Source organism: Trypanosoma brucei, chromosome 3 (assembly GCF_000210295.1).
Source record: "Trypanosoma brucei gambiense DAL972 chromosome 3, complete sequence".
In the NCBI taxonomy this organism is placed as follows: Eukaryota; Euglenozoa; class Kinetoplastea; order Trypanosomatida; family Trypanosomatidae; genus Trypanosoma; species Trypanosoma brucei.
In genome coordinates, this window is record NC_026736.1 from 126,723 (window position 1) to 142,896 (window position 16,174).

Consider the following 16,174-nt stretch of genomic DNA (forward strand, 5'->3'; position numbering starts at 1 on the left):
TCACAAAATGCTAACGGTAAACGCCTGCTAACTACAGTTGGCTGATGCTGCAAAAATGTCTTCTCGCCCTTCATGAAATGTTGGAGTTTCACTGACGCGCGAACCCCCCCCCCTCCTCCTCAGGCATGTAGAACTTGGCAACTACCATCAGCCAGTGGTGACCTCCCAAACAATATAACCAATATCGTGTGCAGCACTACAATCGCAAAGAAAACTTCTCCAAACATCCGGAATGCATAAAGCATGGTAAGATCTGCAGCTCTGATAGCTAACTCTCAACCAGGTTTCCCCCAGGAGCTGCACGTAACAGTTGTTTTGCTCGGCGAAGAAAAAGGTGCTCGAACAATTCACACGCAAAAAACATAATAACACTCATCGATGTGATCAATCACCATAGCATATGTCTGTGGAGTTCTTATGGGGAACAAACGCACCTTCACACATTTGATTTTTTCGCTAAGGAAGGAGCACTAAGAGAATAGCGATACGACGGTAAATATTTCGAGGGAATGAGTCCACAAGAAAGTATTGGTGGAACTCCTCCAAGAACATCGTACAGTTTCTCAAATAGATAACCCGAACACCAGGGGGGAAAACGTTCACAAAAAAAAGACCTCTTCACCCAACGTACGACGTTTGCATGATCCTACCCCCTTCATTTCCTTAAGTTAGTGATGTGCACGGTAATATTTACTGCCGAAGTGATAATCATTCATCCACCATAAATTACTTTCTGCAATCACTCACAACCAACGTTTACACCCTTCATTACAACCTTTTCCTCCATGTTGTTATGGGCGCGCGTTTAGCGCCTATTACGACATTCCTAACTAGTATCATGAACAGCTCTTACTTGGCCATTGGGTTCTGAGAAATGTACTCCACTGCATCGGTAATAGACTGAATTTTCTCGGCATCATGATCTGGGATGTCTAAAATAAACTCTTGCTCGATAGCAAAAACAACTTCAACAACGTCCAGTGAGTTCAATCCAAGATCATTGACGAAGTGTGACTGCGGTGTTACCTTTGAGGCATCGACTTTCTCAAAGTTTTTGACGACTTCAAGTACACGTGTCAGAACGTCATCTTTGTTTAGGAGGTACTGCCCAGTTCGACCGGCTTCCTCCCCCGCTGCGTGACCTTCAGAGTGAAACCGAACAGGAAGGTACATTGGAATAGTAACAGCTTGAGTAGCCATAACCTTCCATGTCGACACTGCGTGGCACCGGCCACGGAGTAGAGAATAAGCGCCAACCTGTGTGGCAAACTTCCTTGCAAGTTGAGACCGCTGCATCGTCGAGCACCTTCTTACAAAAACGATTTTGTAAACAATAAAAAAGCAGGAAAAGTGTAACAACACAGAAGCAATCGCTATAGCAGAGAAAGTTCACCCATCACACAACTACGCTGAATGAGGGGATCAATTACAATTTACAAACAAAAGATGGAATCCGAAACGACAGTTGTCAAAATGTCTTGCAACAAACCGTACAGTACGGTTATCATAGGACTTTCGTTAATGTAGTGGTGTGCAGACATGTTCGAAAACAAAGAAGTAACGGAGCGACAGGTAGATGATAAAACAAAAAGTACTTAATATTCATATGTTTAATTTTTCAACGTACTAGACACCCGATCCTCCTTTTCCCTGGCACGGAAATACGCCCCACCTCCAATTCCTACGCATAGCCGAGCAACACAACTCATTACAACACGAGAACCGAAGATCAGACGTCAACACAACGTATACGTAAACGGTGCATAAAAATTTAACCTCACAATTGCCTTCCACCATTGGGAAGATAGGAAAGATGAGAGGGTAAACTTGAGAAAAGAGAGAAAGCTTTCAGAACCATACAGCGAGGAGCACATTTAGAACAAGCTGCAGAAACAGAATTATTATCATCAGCACGCGGAACAGTGGCTAGAATTCCCCTTTGTTCATTTCCAAATAAGCTGTAATGACAAAAATGAACCACGTAAATCATGTTTCCATTAGAAGTATCACGGTGTTGAATAGTCGACCGCAACACCAAAATAATAACGATATTGATAAGAAGTGTTATAAAATCGAGCAAAGGATAAAAGAACACCCCAAGTGATTCGCTCAGGGACACTTCGCCAAAGCAACCGCGCTGCAAACCAAAACCCTTCGCCGGCACCTGATATTCATCCTATCATGTACCACACCTACCCCCAAAAAGGCAAAGAAGCAAACTCTAGTAAAGAAGCAGGCAGCTATCCACCAAAACAGGTTAAAGCCAACCGCGGCAATCAATTCAACGAAGTGACGGCAAAAATACCACCCTCAGGTTCCATAATGCGCTCACCACAAAACCTGATAACACCTCAAATGTAATTTAACAATTGCCACAGCACAACAACAGTGCTCTTTCAACATACGTTCCGAAGACTCCTCCCTTCGGTTTCAACTGACAGGCACTGAAGGACATTCACAACTCTGCTTGTGTTGTGCATATTATCGGCGAAAACATAATTGTTTACATCAACGCTAACAAGAAGAGAATATGAGAACAAAAGTCAGCCAATACAACACGGTTAATAAGAAAAACATAACATGTTATAGCTTCATTACGGCATATCCCCTTACTAATCACTACAATAGCAGAGAGCTCGGTAGCTGTGACGGAGTGGAAACGAAAATGAAAAAGGAAATCAATTTGAAAACACACAAAATTCCAAAATGTGCCCCGACGAGGAATCGTATGAAACGCATCCGCCCCATGCTGAGGGGGACATCTCTCTTTGCACGAAAAAAGGTTAATACTGATCCGGTTTCGGAGAAGAACAACAAGGCATTTGTGTGGCACATGACAGCAATATGGAAAAAAGAGAACGGACAACATCAAATACAAACGGTGCTCTGTTGTGAGCATTGACAGCCCTCTTCAAAAGTTTTTGTTGCAATGGACGGGCGACCGGTCCGCACATGAAGTGGCAAAACGTTGGAACACGATTACCTGGTCGTGATGCAGTGTTGTACTTCGCGACGGAACCGCAGCGGCTGGTTGCGCGACGGAAAATCTTCAATCTTGGAGGGAATGCGCCAAATCATTTTGCGTAAGGAACTCCATCCAAGGATCGCGGACATACAAGAAACCCCACACACCCCAGCTGTTACATGCCCCGCAAAATATTTGGGGAGGTGGAGCACTGTCGGGTCGCAAACTTTCGCATCGACCGGAGCGACCGCCGCCCGTTCGTTTACTCTTCAAGGAAACCGGAGCAGCATTTGCAGGGAAACGGAGTGATATTCAAACCCCTCTTACCCAGAGCGTAATAACAAGTTGGGCGGCTCGGGTAAAGCACGGAGGCACACCGATAGAAAAGACACCCTGCGACAAACAGTAGTGCATCAAAGCACAAGAGAATTAAAATGTAAAACGGGATCCGAATAGCTCAAGTGAATGGGTTGCCGGCATGGCACGGCCGCCAACAGCTGGGGATACTCGAAATTGGAGACCACGCACCGACGGCTGCGGTCTCGAAACTTTACCGTCCTGGTGCTTTACGGGCCGTAGCCTCCTTTGGATGATTTCGGAACCACAAAGGAAACAAATTGCCCCAGTGGTCAAAAAAAAAAAAAAAGTAGTACTTGACAAGCTGTGGAGCGCACTAGGGGAACGACGGAGCTTTGCCTTCCCCCCGTATCAAAATGTTTGAAGGGAGGAAGCGGACAGGAGGGGGACAGGAATCGTAAGAGCCGTACGCCCCAACAGGTAGTAAGTGTTTTTGCAACAGTGTATTACGGAATGGGTTTTAATATAATTGCGGCTGGGGCGGCTGAATGTATACTCATTTTGCTGAGAGGAAAGCTTCGCAGTGAGGTAAGTGTAGGGAGATGGGCGTGCCAAAGGCAGCTCGGTATTGTGGAGCGCTTCTGGTAGCGGAGCTGGTTCCAGAGCCTATCTATTGCCAACGCCGCCTCAGGAAACCTGAGGAGTAAATAGCGTCTCCAAAAATGCAAAAAGGGGGAAATGTTTGCAAAACAGGAATGTGAGATGGCACACCAAGTGCCATGTACGGGGTCCTTCTTTTTTTTTTTTTTTAGGGGGGGGGGCAGCGCTACTTTTCTGAACTGAAAGATCTACGGACACCGTGTGTGGCAATGTTAGGGTGCGGCGGCTCCCCGGTGAGGTTGACGCTCCCCAAAATGAGAGGCGTGGTTGCTGCTCCAGCTCCTAACATGGGGAAGAAGGAATTTGACATGTAAATTTCTGACCTACCGCAGTTTGTTGTATGCTTCAGGTGTGGGGAGTTAAGTAAGCACTGGTGCAAATTTGTGCCTTACCGGTGTTGCTGCTGCATCGACGCTAGTAGTGGTAGTGGACTGTGGAGCATTCGAGCAACCGGGTGGTAGGAGTTTTGTTTCTTCTGTGGTTCGGACCCGACGGTGTGGCGTTGCCTCGTTCAAATGTGTAGCGGGTTGTGGTTCATAATAGGAATATGCGGGCTGAGTGGGCGGCGGAACTGGAGGCAGCGGCGGCCGCCGCATTGGCCGTGGTGCGTGCAGTTGTGACAGTTCAGTGGGCTGTGTATCAGATTTGGTGTTTTAGTGGACAGGGTATGTTGCGCCAGTGGTACCGGACGGTGGAGGCGTTTTTTTTTGTCACTCTGCAATTGTTTTGCAGTACAGCTGGAAATGGCACTCTCGCATCTGCGCTTTTGTATTTTATTTCTGGACTTTTTTGATGCATCAACTCTGCGCGAAGGGAGGTTTGTGGAATTGCGTGTTTTTTTGTGTGTGTATTCTTTCTTGCTTGTGCCACTGTTTGCTTTATTGGACTGATATAGAAAATACGAATATACGTAGTGTTGGTCGGTGCCGTATTGACCAACGTTCCTTCGATGATATTATCACTCTGCCGCTGCCTCCTGAAAGCGTGCTACCATGCAACTGTGCGATTGCTTTTATTTTCAAGGGCGGAAAAGGCTTTAAAGGTAAAACAAATCAGTGATGCTGAGCAGCGTTGTTTTTAGAAGCGAGATGAAACATGGTGTATATGTGTATGTGACTACGAGAAGGGAGAAGTTGGTGCGTACCAAATTTTATTATATTACTCTCACTTCGACCCGATATATTTTGTCTATTTGTTTAATATATATAATGCTCTCACAGTTTGATACATTTGTCGCACCTCCTAAATGGTTTCTAAGAGGCGGTGCTTCCGAGGGGTCAAGGCTGATGTCGATTACCTAGCAGCTGGTGTTATTGATGGTGATTTCTTTGTATGTGTCGAGCACTTACTTAAAGCTGCGCCTCAGTTATAAACTTCATTAAATAAATGTTATAAAGCAGTGATCATTTTAAAGGTGCTCCTGTCTTTGGTGGACGAAATTTGTGTGGGTTTTATTTTGGGAGTTGCAAGTTGGGTATATGTGGTTATTTCGTGTCATTTTTTTTAAACTTAAGGAATAGTTAGTTTTTTTGTTTCCCTTTCGTCTCGTGGTTTCGATACGTCGCAGTACATATCTCTACTCCTTTTATCATCTTTTGTTTCTCCCAAGAATTAAGAAAGAACCTTTTTTCACTGCGTGTGTGTTCACATTTCCCCTCTAAGAAGCACAAGACATGCAAACTCCGCTACGTCCAACAATTTTCCCGGAGGGCATAGAAGGGTCTCAGACCGCCGATTCCAGTATAAAGGTAGCATGCGGCCGCGATTCAAGCGGTAGAGCAAGCGGATCACCCCCTGATCGTGAGCGCCGGCTTCATCAACGCGAGAAGCAATTGTCTTTTGGGTATGCGACCGAAGGGTACAACAATATGATTAAGTTGGTGGAGCACGATCCCTTATTAAAAAGTGGTGGTATTATCCCCCTCTCACCCCCTGACGTCAACAAGGGAAGTAAAAGAGTTTGGGATGTTTCGTTACGGAAGTGGCGCCGGGCGCTGCATATGTTTGATTGCGTATTTATTGAGGGGGAGGATGAAAACAAGAAGACACTTGAGAGTGTAATAGAAGAGCAACGATTGCAGTGGGTGAGTACCGCATATTCCGGCAGGCGGAAAGAAGATCGCGTAAAGGTTTCTGCCAGTACGATCACAAATGCTCAGAATTCTCCTCACGTTTGCAAGAAGCTGCATGTTGAGGAGTGCCTGAAAGTAATTCTTCGTGAGGAAAGTTGCTATGAACCTGTTGGCAACGTCGTTCCAGTATCTGCTTCATCATTACTTAAAGGTGCTGATATATCCCCTGCAGATGCAGGCATCAAGATATTTGTCGCGCCGTCTCCACAGAATCAGTGCAAACAAACTCCTGTTCGATCCGGTGCAGTTTGTTCGCGTGTGGCTCCACGGTGTCTCAATTTTGACTCATCTACGCCTATGCAGAGTAAAGTGCCCCTGAATGGTGTACAGGAAGTTAAACACCTTCAAACTTGTGTTCCGCCGCAGCCGAAAGAAAATAAAAACATATGGGTAACGCCAACGATGTGGGTGGACGATGGCGCGCGCACTTCACCTTTTACATCAATTTACCAACCACCAGTGTTGGAGCAAGTGAGTGAGGTTCAGCAAACTCCTCTAAACTGGAATCTTTTTATTCCTCCTCAGACATATGTGTGTACACCCCAACCAGCAACTGCACCGGGAATCGTTTTCGACAAATTTACTCCGAACACTGCTCCGAGGCGGCTTACGATCCTCAGGGATAGTAATACAAAGTCACGAGGTGGCGAAGTGGACGTGCTGAAGAGAAATCTTTTCCCTAACAGTGTAATGTCACCATCCCACACTGATTCACTGGAAAAGGTATTTCACCCCAACACACCGTTAACCCGTTCGTGTGTACGGGGCGAAGTGCCTGAAATAGAAGCAAACAAACCAACGGGTGCTGATTGTGCCCAACAGATATTATTCACAGAGTAATATCGGATATAGAAAAAAAAAAAGAAATGATATTCCTGAAACGCAGGATCCACATATTTTTTCTTTTCGGTTTAAAGGAAAAAAACATAGATCTCTTTTGTCTTTGGTTTTGGTGGGGGAGAAAGAAGATGATTCATAATTACTTCTTTAATTAGGATAGTTTCCTGAAGTCGCATTGGTTGCTAAATGTGTGCGTTAATAAGTATGATGAAACAAACTGTATATATTTTGGTTACTAGTTTTATCTTGGACAGTTCATGATTTTTTTGTTTTCCTTCCTCCCAAAGAGTGCTGAAGGACAATCGTTAAAAAATGTTAGGGTTGACAATCAGTCGGTTTGATGAACTCCAGTCTGCGGTTTCGAACGGTGATGTTGTGGCTGTTGGAAGGTTGCTAACGTCGTACAATGTAAATATGGCGGATAACGAGAGGCGGATGACGTTACTAATGTGGGCGGTGTGCTTTCAACAACACGAGGTAGCAGAGATGTTAATTCGGCTTGGTGCGTCACTTTATCCTCGAGATATGTTCTCCTATAATGTTATTCATCACGCAGCGTGGCAAGGGGATGTAAGGATGATGAAGATTTTACTTTGTTCTATGAGCACTTCTTCTTCAAGTGAGGATGAAACTTCCGAATCCACATCATCGCGAACTGACACCTTTCGCTTTAGACCAGGGGTACGATCGTTGGTTGACCTACCGCATCCTTACAACGGAAGAACACCGCTAATGTTTGCTGCCCTTAAGGGGAACGTAGAGATGGTAAATTTTCTTATTACGCAAGCTGGTGCCGCCATTGGTGCAAAAGACCTTGAAGGGAATTCGGTCATGGATATAGCTGCTCGCATTGGACAAAAGGCTGTTGTGACTCTACTACTTTCGAAGTGCAATGACGACGAGGATATGTGTTTCAACAAGGCTAGACGAAGTGCTGAGGATAACTGTGAAAATGCGTCGACTTTACAACAGTTGAATGAGTTTAATGACCTTAAAACCACCCTATGCCAGGATTGGCTTCCTCAATCGTTGGTTTCTTTATCATGATACCTATATACATAAAATTTTGTTTTTATGTGTCGAAGGGAAGTTAGCGGAATACAAATACAGTGTTAGAGTCCTCATGGTGATAGATCCCTGTTGCTGTGCGTTTCCTGATTGTTGCCGAAACTGTATGTACATATTTTTTTTTTTTGAAAAAAGCAAGTCTTTACAGTGCTTTTCTCCTTCCCGATGCTTGGTGTTTTCAGTATGTACGGGTATTTAAAGTTGTAGATGAGCGATGATGGAGAGGAAAATAATAGGGGTAAGCGTGAAAACATTAGTTTTCCACATGCCCAATCAAATGTGGTTTCTAAGTTGGATGGCAACACCCTGCTCAACGATTCCTTGGTTCAGCAGAGTTGTTGGCCCACTGAGAGTAAGGAGGATGTGAAAACTGAGTACGATAGTTTTGTGGATGCCCCCGTGATTCCTCCGACAGAAAAGTTTGACGATAACTATTCCCAACCGGTTAGTACAGTAAACCCGCGTGATGATAGTATAAAGTGTGAAATGGATGTGTTGCCTGCGTCTTCCCTCACCTCTGTTTGTAACAGGAAGGTGATACACTGTGAAAAAGTCGATAACGATCGAGTGAAAATAGTGCGAGACTGGCTTTTAATGCCAGTTTTATCCCAAGATTCCGACTTCGAAGGCGATGGTGACGATTTTATTGATACTCTTTTACATATTGCCGAGGACAAGATGTACCTTTATGGCTTCTACGAACGTTTGGGGCAAACCGAGTTAGTAACGACTAGGCGGATAAATAATAGAAAACGTTCTAGGGGATCCAACGGCATTTCTCACGCTACGGGGAACCAAGGCGGTCAAGCACCCGTCATGGCAACATCACCCCCGCAAGTTTTGCCTTTCTCTTTCGTCAATTGGTTGCCAAACAGTGGCAAAGGGCGTTGTGATCCCGAAAGAGTGCATCAACAAACCATCTCATCGGACGCTATTTTGTGTTCTGGGGAGAAGTACACGCTCTGTAGATACGCGCTAAGCAGTGGGAAATTGCGAAAGGAATGTGCTGATCCTTATCAGTTTCTTACTGCGAAGTTGCAAGAGATACGACATTGCATGGAAGAGGAGTTGATGGGCGATGCTAAAAATTCCAATGAGAAGAAAACAGGGGTCACCGACTATTGAGGGACGCTACCAGCCTTTGGTGAGTAAAATCCGTATTAATGCAACTTTCATCACCCTGCAATATTATTTCATTAGGTTTATCATCAATGTGTGAGTTATGCCATTACCACTTCCATTCTTGTCTTTGGACCGGTTCTGTTTTGCTGGAGGGGGCTCTCGCTTGAGTTACAGACGGGAGGACACTGAACTATGAAAACTTTACACCTGTTGCTTGGACTCATGCATTGCGACGCTCCGCTTAATCACCGCGTAAAAGGCCTCACTATACTCAAAAGAATGCTTAGTAATGTTGTCAACTACCCCACGGAGTGCAAGTACAGGAGTATCAATATCACATCTTCGACGTGGATAAATTCTATTACTCCAGCATTTCATGTATTTCAGTTGATTGAATGGCTTTTGGGGTTGGGATTTGAGCAGTCCGTCGGCGACTCTTTCCTCATTTTTAAAGGATCTTCCCTTGATTGTATGGCTAACGCATGCCGTGATGTTTCACTATTGCTTTATGCTTGTGAGGTCGATGCACCGAGCAACACTAGTGGGAGTAAACGGTGTGTGGATGATTTAGTGCCACTTCTTCGGGTTGTGTCCGGTCACAATGATCAGTGCGGATCAAATACCGTTGACACGTCCCAAGCGATTTATACTGCTCTTCAACCAAGCGTCTCTGACGAAACATGGAAAGTGTTGAAGAACCGCTTACGTTTGATCGTCTTGGAGTGCGAGTGTGAGCGCCAGAATCAACCTCGTCTCAAAGAAAAACTTTGCCCACCAACCCTGGCAGCGCGTAACTTGGAGGCATGGACCTCATTGTGCGAGTTAGTGCGCTTCATCAACCTTCGGCATCTGGAAGAAGGCTTAGCTGCGGTGAACATGGAGAGGTTTGAGAGCCGTGGGGTGCGTAAGGTGGATACCCGAGGCGGAGAAAAGGGTAATATAAACAATCTAAGTAATCTTGTTGCGGCGAGGCAAAAAGACAAGTTGAGTCTCCAGAACAGCGGACGTGCAAGTATCGACCAGGAAGTGCAAGCCGTAGGCACTCGGTTAATAGTAGACATAGCTTCCTGTATAGAGCAAATATCTGTCCTTGAGGGAGATCAGGGGTTAGTGCGGAAGGATCGGCTTGAAGCCAAGAGACTCCTCGAAAAATTCGGTGAAGATGGCGATGTGAGGTATTTACACTTGCTGAGGGAAGAGTGGTCGCAACGGCTTGAAGAAAAGAAAAAAATTCAAGGGAATAGCTTTGTTTATTTTAAGTGACCCCCGCCTTGCCACACTTATTCACTTAATTCTGTTGTAAACACTGCAGATGTTTTTAAAAAAGTTGTATTTCATTTTCTTGCATCATTGTTTGTTTGCTGATGCTTTACCACGTTTTTTTTTACTGGATATCTTCTTTACTTTTGTTTTTGTTCTTTTTAACCTGTGGGGTGCTGTTAGGAACGCCAGAGTACTTGCCAGGAGGCGAAAGGCAGGTTGTTTCTACCATAAGAAAAGAGGGGGATTAGGATTCTAGCGGAGCATCCGCTGTTGTGGAGTGAACTAAAGTCGTAACTTTGTTGCGGCATTATCGCGGGAAGGAGGGAACATCGAATTTGAAGGAGAATCGGTGGGCAAAAAAGAGGAAGTATGCCACGGGAAATCATCACACTGCAGGTTGGTCAGTGCGGCAACCAAGTTGGATCTGAATTTTGGAGGCAACTTTGCGCAGAGCATGGTATCCGTCACGATGGTGTAGTAGAATCGTTTGCTAGTGGCGGGGATGACCGCAAAGATGTTTTTTTCTACCAGGCTGACGACGACCACTACATTCCCCGGGCGTTGTTAGTTGATTTGGAGCCGCGAGTCATCAACGCTATTCAACGTGGCAGCATGCAAAGGCTTTTTAACCCTGAAAATGTGTACATTCATTCCGAAGGTGGTGGAGCAGGCAACAACTGGGCACACGGCTACGAGATGGGGGACACAGTCCAGGAAACGCTGTTTGATATGATAGAGCGAGAGGCGGAGAACAGCGACAGTCTGGAGGGGTTCGTGCTTACGCACAGTATCGCTGGAGGAACGGGAAGTGGGATGGGGAGCTACCTTCTCGAGAATCTGAATGATCGCTTTCCAAAGAAACTTATTCAAACTTATAGCGTCTTCCCCAATCAGTCCCGTGGTGGTGACAGTGACGTCATTGTGCAACCCTATAACAGTCTCTTGGCTATTAAGCGCTTGACGCTGCACGCAGATTGCGTTGTTGTACTTGACAACACGGCGTTGAACCGCATTGCCACAGACAACCTTCACATATCTTCACCAACTGTCGAACAAATGAATGGTCTTGTGAGCACCGTCATGGCAGCCTCAACAGCGACGCTGCGTTATCCGGGGTACATGAATAACGACCTCATGAGCATGCTCGCGTCGTTGATCCCTACGCCACGATGTCATTTTGTCTGTACAGGTTACACACCCACGACACTTGATACATCAAATATACAGTCTTCTGTGCAGAAAACTTCAGTTCACGATGTGATGCGGCGGCTTCTGATGCCAAAAAACATGATGGTTTCAACGTCCATGAAGAGTGGTTGTTATATTTCCTTGCTGAACCTTATTCAAGGTGATGTGGACCCCGCACAGGTGCATCGGTCACTTGAACGTATTCGGGAGCGCTCACCGAACTTTATCCCGTGGGGCCCTGCATCCATTCAAGTTATATTGTCCAAGAAATCACCGTATTTGGACACAAGGCACCGTGTAAGTGGGCTCGTAATGGCCAACCACACAAGCATCAGCTCCCTCTTTCAGCGAACACTCAAACAGTTTGACCTACTTTTCAACCGTGGTGTTTTCCTTGAGCAATATAAAAGATATGGCCCCATTAAGGACAACTTGGATGAGTTCAAACATTCTAGGGATGTGGTGGAGAGCTTAGTTTCTGAGTACAAGGCATGTGAGAGCTCCGATTATATACGAAACTTTTGATGGGAGGTAGAGAAACACAACACGTGGGACCTCAGGGAAATTTTATGTCTGTGTCAAATTTTCCTATGCATGAACACATAGAATAACCACTAACTTAAGGATTACCGTCGTTTTGTTGGGAAAAGGACCTTGTATAATCCTCAGTTCTATTGTCCTTTTTCCCCCTAGTGAGCTGTGTATCCCCCGGGTGTAGCGACTTTGAGGGTAGGCGCAGAGCAGCGCGGTGGAGGGGAACGTGAGTGACATTTCTCTCTTTGTAAGATGTTACTTCCACTTAGCTTGCTACAGAGCCACAGCCACGCCACCCGCAACTGTACATACGAAAGGCAGAATGTGGAGGGTGTTGTGGACACGAACCTCCTGCGTGACGTTGGTGGTTGTGTGGTGAATGGTGTGGCGTTTTGTGAAGCACCTAATTCTGTGCAACTTCCTGCCCTCTTTTTCCCTCGACTGTGTGCAAAGGGGAGTAATAGAATGAGGCGTAAGTTAAAGTTGCGGATCATCTCCACCTTCGAATTTGGTTTCTGTCGCCCATCTTTGCGCTATCTTTCTTGTGTTTGGAACATTATTGCTGTAGTATTTCCCCGCAGGTTGTATGTCTTGATGATTCACCGAGAGTTAGCAGATTCTATTGCACAACTAGAAAGGGATCTACGCATAGCCGATGTTAACGGATCTGGTTTCGTGTCAAATGCCGGTTTTGAGAAGGCACTGTTGCTTAACGGTGGTTCGATAGGACATATTGAGGCTCTAATAAAACAGTACGGGTCCGAGGAACACGGCGAAGTTCACTATGCGCGATTTCTCAAAAATATGAAATGCCTTGCCAGTGGCTCTGCAGGGCCTTCGTCAACTACTTGTGGTGGGGGTGATATGCCCAACTCTGTTGCTAGTCAGCAGTGTCAGGAAACAGGGCTGGCATCGCCATGTGCGGGGCAAGCGGTGCCTCCACTAAAGCGCTGCCCAACTCCGCAGCGATGCCCAATGGATATGGTTTGTTGTCGTGAGAGGATTCGTGATAGATGCGATAAAAATATCCTTACTAGTACCCCCAGTGGTCAAAATGTTTGCATAGAAACTCATAAAGGTGCTGTGTGCACATATGAACTTTGCCCGAATTGTGCGCATCCCCTTCCAGTCGAGATGCGCGAGATAGTGGCGGATAGAAAATGCTGCGTTGCGAAGCCAACGATTACGGACACCCCCAACACTTTCACGACGAGCACGTGGTCATGTTCTGTTATGGAAGGGAAAGGGGACAAAGCGAAACCGATGTCATTTTTTTCCACCACTACAGCTGGCTGCACAGATGCTGTGGTTGTGGAACCGGTGCAAAACAATAGAGCCTCACTAAATCAGGGCGAACGTCAGAAGTCGTTGGTAGAATACGGGAAGACATCATGTGCTGTGGGTGCTGTGGAGGTTGTGGTTTCTCCTGATGCATGGTCAGCTGGATCGGACAGACTTATCCCCCTCCGCGAAGTGTTTCTCGTTATCAGTCACGAGTATTGTGGTGAAGTTACACTTCAAAGTGTGTGGGAAGCATTTAAGTGCCGCGGAATCGACGTCCCATTTGTAGAGTTAGAAATACTCGCGGATTCACTGGGCTTACGTGCTTCGCGTACTGAGGTCGAGTGTTGCACCTCAGGCACATGCGTTAGCGGTGCTAGAACACTTGGTGTTGTAGATTTCTGTCTTCTGGTTGCGCGGATGCGCTCTACCCTGATCGAGCGTATTCGCCGGTCCTCCCTGTGGGGATCGGTGAGAACAAAGCTGCTATCGAATCAAATCCCTCGGATAGGAGTGGCGAATGCCAGCGTTGCGGCGCAAAAACAAATAGGGAACGATGACCGTGACCCCAATACTGCTGGAAGGACAGACGGAATGCATATGGAGCAGCCGGTGGCACTCGATGCTCGTTCCTCTTCATTACCTGAGCCATCCCGTTCGTCGCCGGCGAGTGAGGCACCAGGGGACTGCAAGCAAGATGGGTTTCCGCCCGCGTGCTTGTCGACAATGGCGGTTGAAAGCAAAGCGACTTTTGAGAGGACCCTGGGTGGATCCCAAAAGGCGAAAGACGGCTGTGGCACTTCAGTGGCTGTGGCATCATCGGTAGCAGAGGGTGTCGAACCGACGGCGTGTGCCAATGGTGAATCCATCGCAACGCAAGGGTGCTGGCCGTCGTCTTCCAACTTGAAATTTGCGCCACCGCGCCCCGAGAGCAACGGATACGTCTACACGAATGTTCAACAGATGCACCTGCAGCCAACAGAAGGCCATTTCATGACACCTGTCAAACAAACAAGCGGCTCGTATAGTTTATATTGTTGCCACAGCCGCTGTGGCTGCCCAAATCTAGCCTGCCATAATCTTCCGCAATCCGAATTGGATTTGGTGGCGAGGGGAAATCAATCCAAGGAGTGTACGGACATTTTGGGGAATCTGGTCGCCGGTGGCCGGGAGCTCTACAACCGGTGTGGGAGCCAGCCCACGGTAGGAATTCGTAAGTACACGTCACCCGACGGCAATGGGCAATGCGATGGCGCAGCTTTAGGATGTTTGGGCAGCGAAGGCACCCCATATACGTCATGTAGGTCGGTGCCAGAGGCAGCACCAATGCAGCTGTATGTGCCAACAAACCCCTTAGGGCCTCCCTGTGAGTGTGACGACCATGAAGGGCAGCAAGGCGCCGCTGGACCGAGGGGGGACCCCGAAGTAGCAGCCTCAGCATGCGCTGCTGAAGAAGGTACCAAAATAACGAGCCATTCGGCTGTGTGCCCAACACCGGATCATTGTGTTCACCACACAGGCGGAGAAAATGACGAGGTTGCAAGTGTGGCTGCTCCCCCAGCCGTTGTTCCTCCGGTGGTAGCCCCTACTGTTGAAACTAGGGTAGGGCCGTCCACCTCGTCACAACCTAACGGTAACCGGAAGGAGCAAAGAGAGCTTGTGTCCGCTACCTCCGGTACTCGGACTTGTCCAGTATCTCGCGATGAAAGTGTGGGGCAGAAGAGTGCGAAGGGGCCTAGGTCAGCATCGGTGGACAAAAAAATTTCACCCTATTCGTACCTTTACAAGGCCTGCTCTGACTCGGGGACCAGGGGTAGGTCCTGTGCAGCATGCGATGCGCGGCATGTTCCGGGTCCGTCGACGCAGTCATCCGCTCCTAAGGGTCTTCGAGAGCGGAAAAGGGCGACGTCAATTGGCCCGGTGCAACAACCCGTTACACAGCCAAAGTTGTTCAAGGAGGGAGACCAGCGGGTTGGCAAAGCGTCGCCCGAACCGATATCGAAAGATGCCTTACCAAAGCTCCGGGGGAGGTATCCTAACCTGCTTTCGCATTGCAGCCGCTTAGACCCGACACATAGCGGGTGCGTTTCGCGGGAGCAGCTCAGAGAGGCACTTCACCTGGCCGTTCCAAGCCTGGCAGCAGAGGAAGTCGAGGCGCTCGTACGTGCAAGTGCGGAGGGAGGAGAATGCGAAGAGAGGTGCAACTATGTTTCGCTCACCAACCGCCTTCTCGACATGGAGCAAACTGCCCAACAAAATGGGCAGGGCTGCAGTTCAGACAAGCGCTGCGGCGGGATGCAGGGATCGATCGAATCGTCTGCAGTCGTTGGTGGCGGCACGGACAAATTGACTACAGGAAATGTCGCGAATGGGAGCCGGTCAAGGATACATCGACTGCTACAGAACGAGTTAGTCAATGCTTCTGGTGGGGACCGGCAGCATCTTCTGAATATATTCTTTGCCCAAGATGATACCCGCACGGGGTACTTGGAGGAAAGTGTCTTCCGCAAATGCCTTGTACAGCTATTTCAGAGAGGTCGGCGGGAGCTCTCCACATGTTTACTGGATCAATACGTGCGACTCTGCCGTACCCCTTTTGAACGGAAAACCGTCAGAGTTCAAACTGCTCCAGCGTGTGGGAAGCAAGCGACTCACGAAATAGTCTCGCCTCCGAGTTCTTCTGAAGAGAGGGCTGCTCGACAACGGGTGCGTAGCATTCCCAAACCACTCTGGGCTGTTCTTTGTGATTACCGATATATGATTGAAGAGTTGAAAGTATAGAGGTGTTGCGGTCGCCGCTCAAATGACCGGTGAACAAGTGTGG

General features: G+C 47.3%; 8 protein-coding genes across 8 annotated transcripts; 6 read left to right on the plus strand and 2 right to left on the minus strand.

The window, feature by feature from the left end:
• Positions 1-849: 849 nt before the first annotated feature.
• Positions 850-1,296, minus strand: TbgDal_III490 (acyl carrier protein, mitochondrial precursor,putative; the record flags this gene model as incomplete). Its single annotated transcript, XM_011773701.1, has 1 exon — positions 850-1,296. One exon carries the CDS (start codon positions 1,294-1,296, stop codon positions 850-852), a length of 447 nt encoding a protein of 148 aa, XP_011772003.1.
• Positions 1,297-2,503: 1,207 nt separating this feature from the next.
• TbgDal_III500 (hypothetical protein, unlikely) lies at positions 2,504-2,899 on the minus strand (the record flags this gene model as incomplete). The annotated part of the gene is made up of 1 exon (XM_011773702.1): positions 2,504-2,899. The coding sequence occupies one exon, from the start codon at positions 2,897-2,899 to the stop codon at positions 2,504-2,506; it is 396 nt and encodes a 131-aa protein (XP_011772004.1).
• Positions 2,900-5,595: 2,696 nt separating this feature from the next.
• TbgDal_III510 (hypothetical protein, conserved) lies at positions 5,596-6,894 on the plus strand (the record flags this gene model as incomplete). The annotated part of the gene is made up of 1 exon (XM_011773703.1): positions 5,596-6,894. One exon carries the CDS (start codon positions 5,596-5,598, stop codon positions 6,892-6,894), a length of 1,299 nt encoding a protein of 432 aa, XP_011772005.1.
• Positions 6,895-7,206: 312 nt separating this feature from the next.
• Positions 7,207-7,941, plus strand: TbgDal_III520 (hypothetical protein, conserved; the record flags this gene model as incomplete). Its single annotated transcript, XM_011773704.1, has 1 exon — positions 7,207-7,941. One exon carries the CDS (start codon positions 7,207-7,209, stop codon positions 7,939-7,941), a length of 735 nt encoding a protein of 244 aa, XP_011772006.1.
• A 228-nt stretch (positions 7,942-8,169) lies between these two features.
• TbgDal_III530 (hypothetical protein, conserved) lies at positions 8,170-9,087 on the plus strand (the record flags this gene model as incomplete). The annotated part of the gene is made up of 1 exon (XM_011773705.1): positions 8,170-9,087. One exon carries the CDS (start codon positions 8,170-8,172, stop codon positions 9,085-9,087), a length of 918 nt encoding a protein of 305 aa, XP_011772007.1.
• A 189-nt stretch (positions 9,088-9,276) lies between these two features.
• Positions 9,277-10,347, plus strand: TbgDal_III540 (hypothetical protein, conserved; the record flags this gene model as incomplete). The annotated part of the gene is made up of 1 exon (XM_011773706.1): positions 9,277-10,347. The coding sequence occupies one exon, from the start codon at positions 9,277-9,279 to the stop codon at positions 10,345-10,347; it is 1,071 nt and encodes a 356-aa protein (XP_011772008.1).
• A 369-nt stretch (positions 10,348-10,716) lies between these two features.
• Positions 10,717-12,060, plus strand: TbgDal_III550 (gamma tubulin; the record flags this gene model as incomplete). The annotated part of the gene is made up of 1 exon (XM_011773707.1): positions 10,717-12,060. One exon carries the CDS (start codon positions 10,717-10,719, stop codon positions 12,058-12,060), a length of 1,344 nt encoding a protein of 447 aa, XP_011772009.1.
• Positions 12,061-12,321: 261 nt separating this feature from the next.
• On the plus strand, positions 12,322-16,131 carry TbgDal_III560 (hypothetical protein, conserved; the record flags this gene model as incomplete). Its single annotated transcript, XM_011773708.1, has 1 exon — positions 12,322-16,131. One exon carries the CDS (start codon positions 12,322-12,324, stop codon positions 16,129-16,131), a length of 3,810 nt encoding a protein of 1,269 aa, XP_011772010.1.
• Between the last annotated feature and the right edge of the window lie 43 nt (positions 16,132-16,174).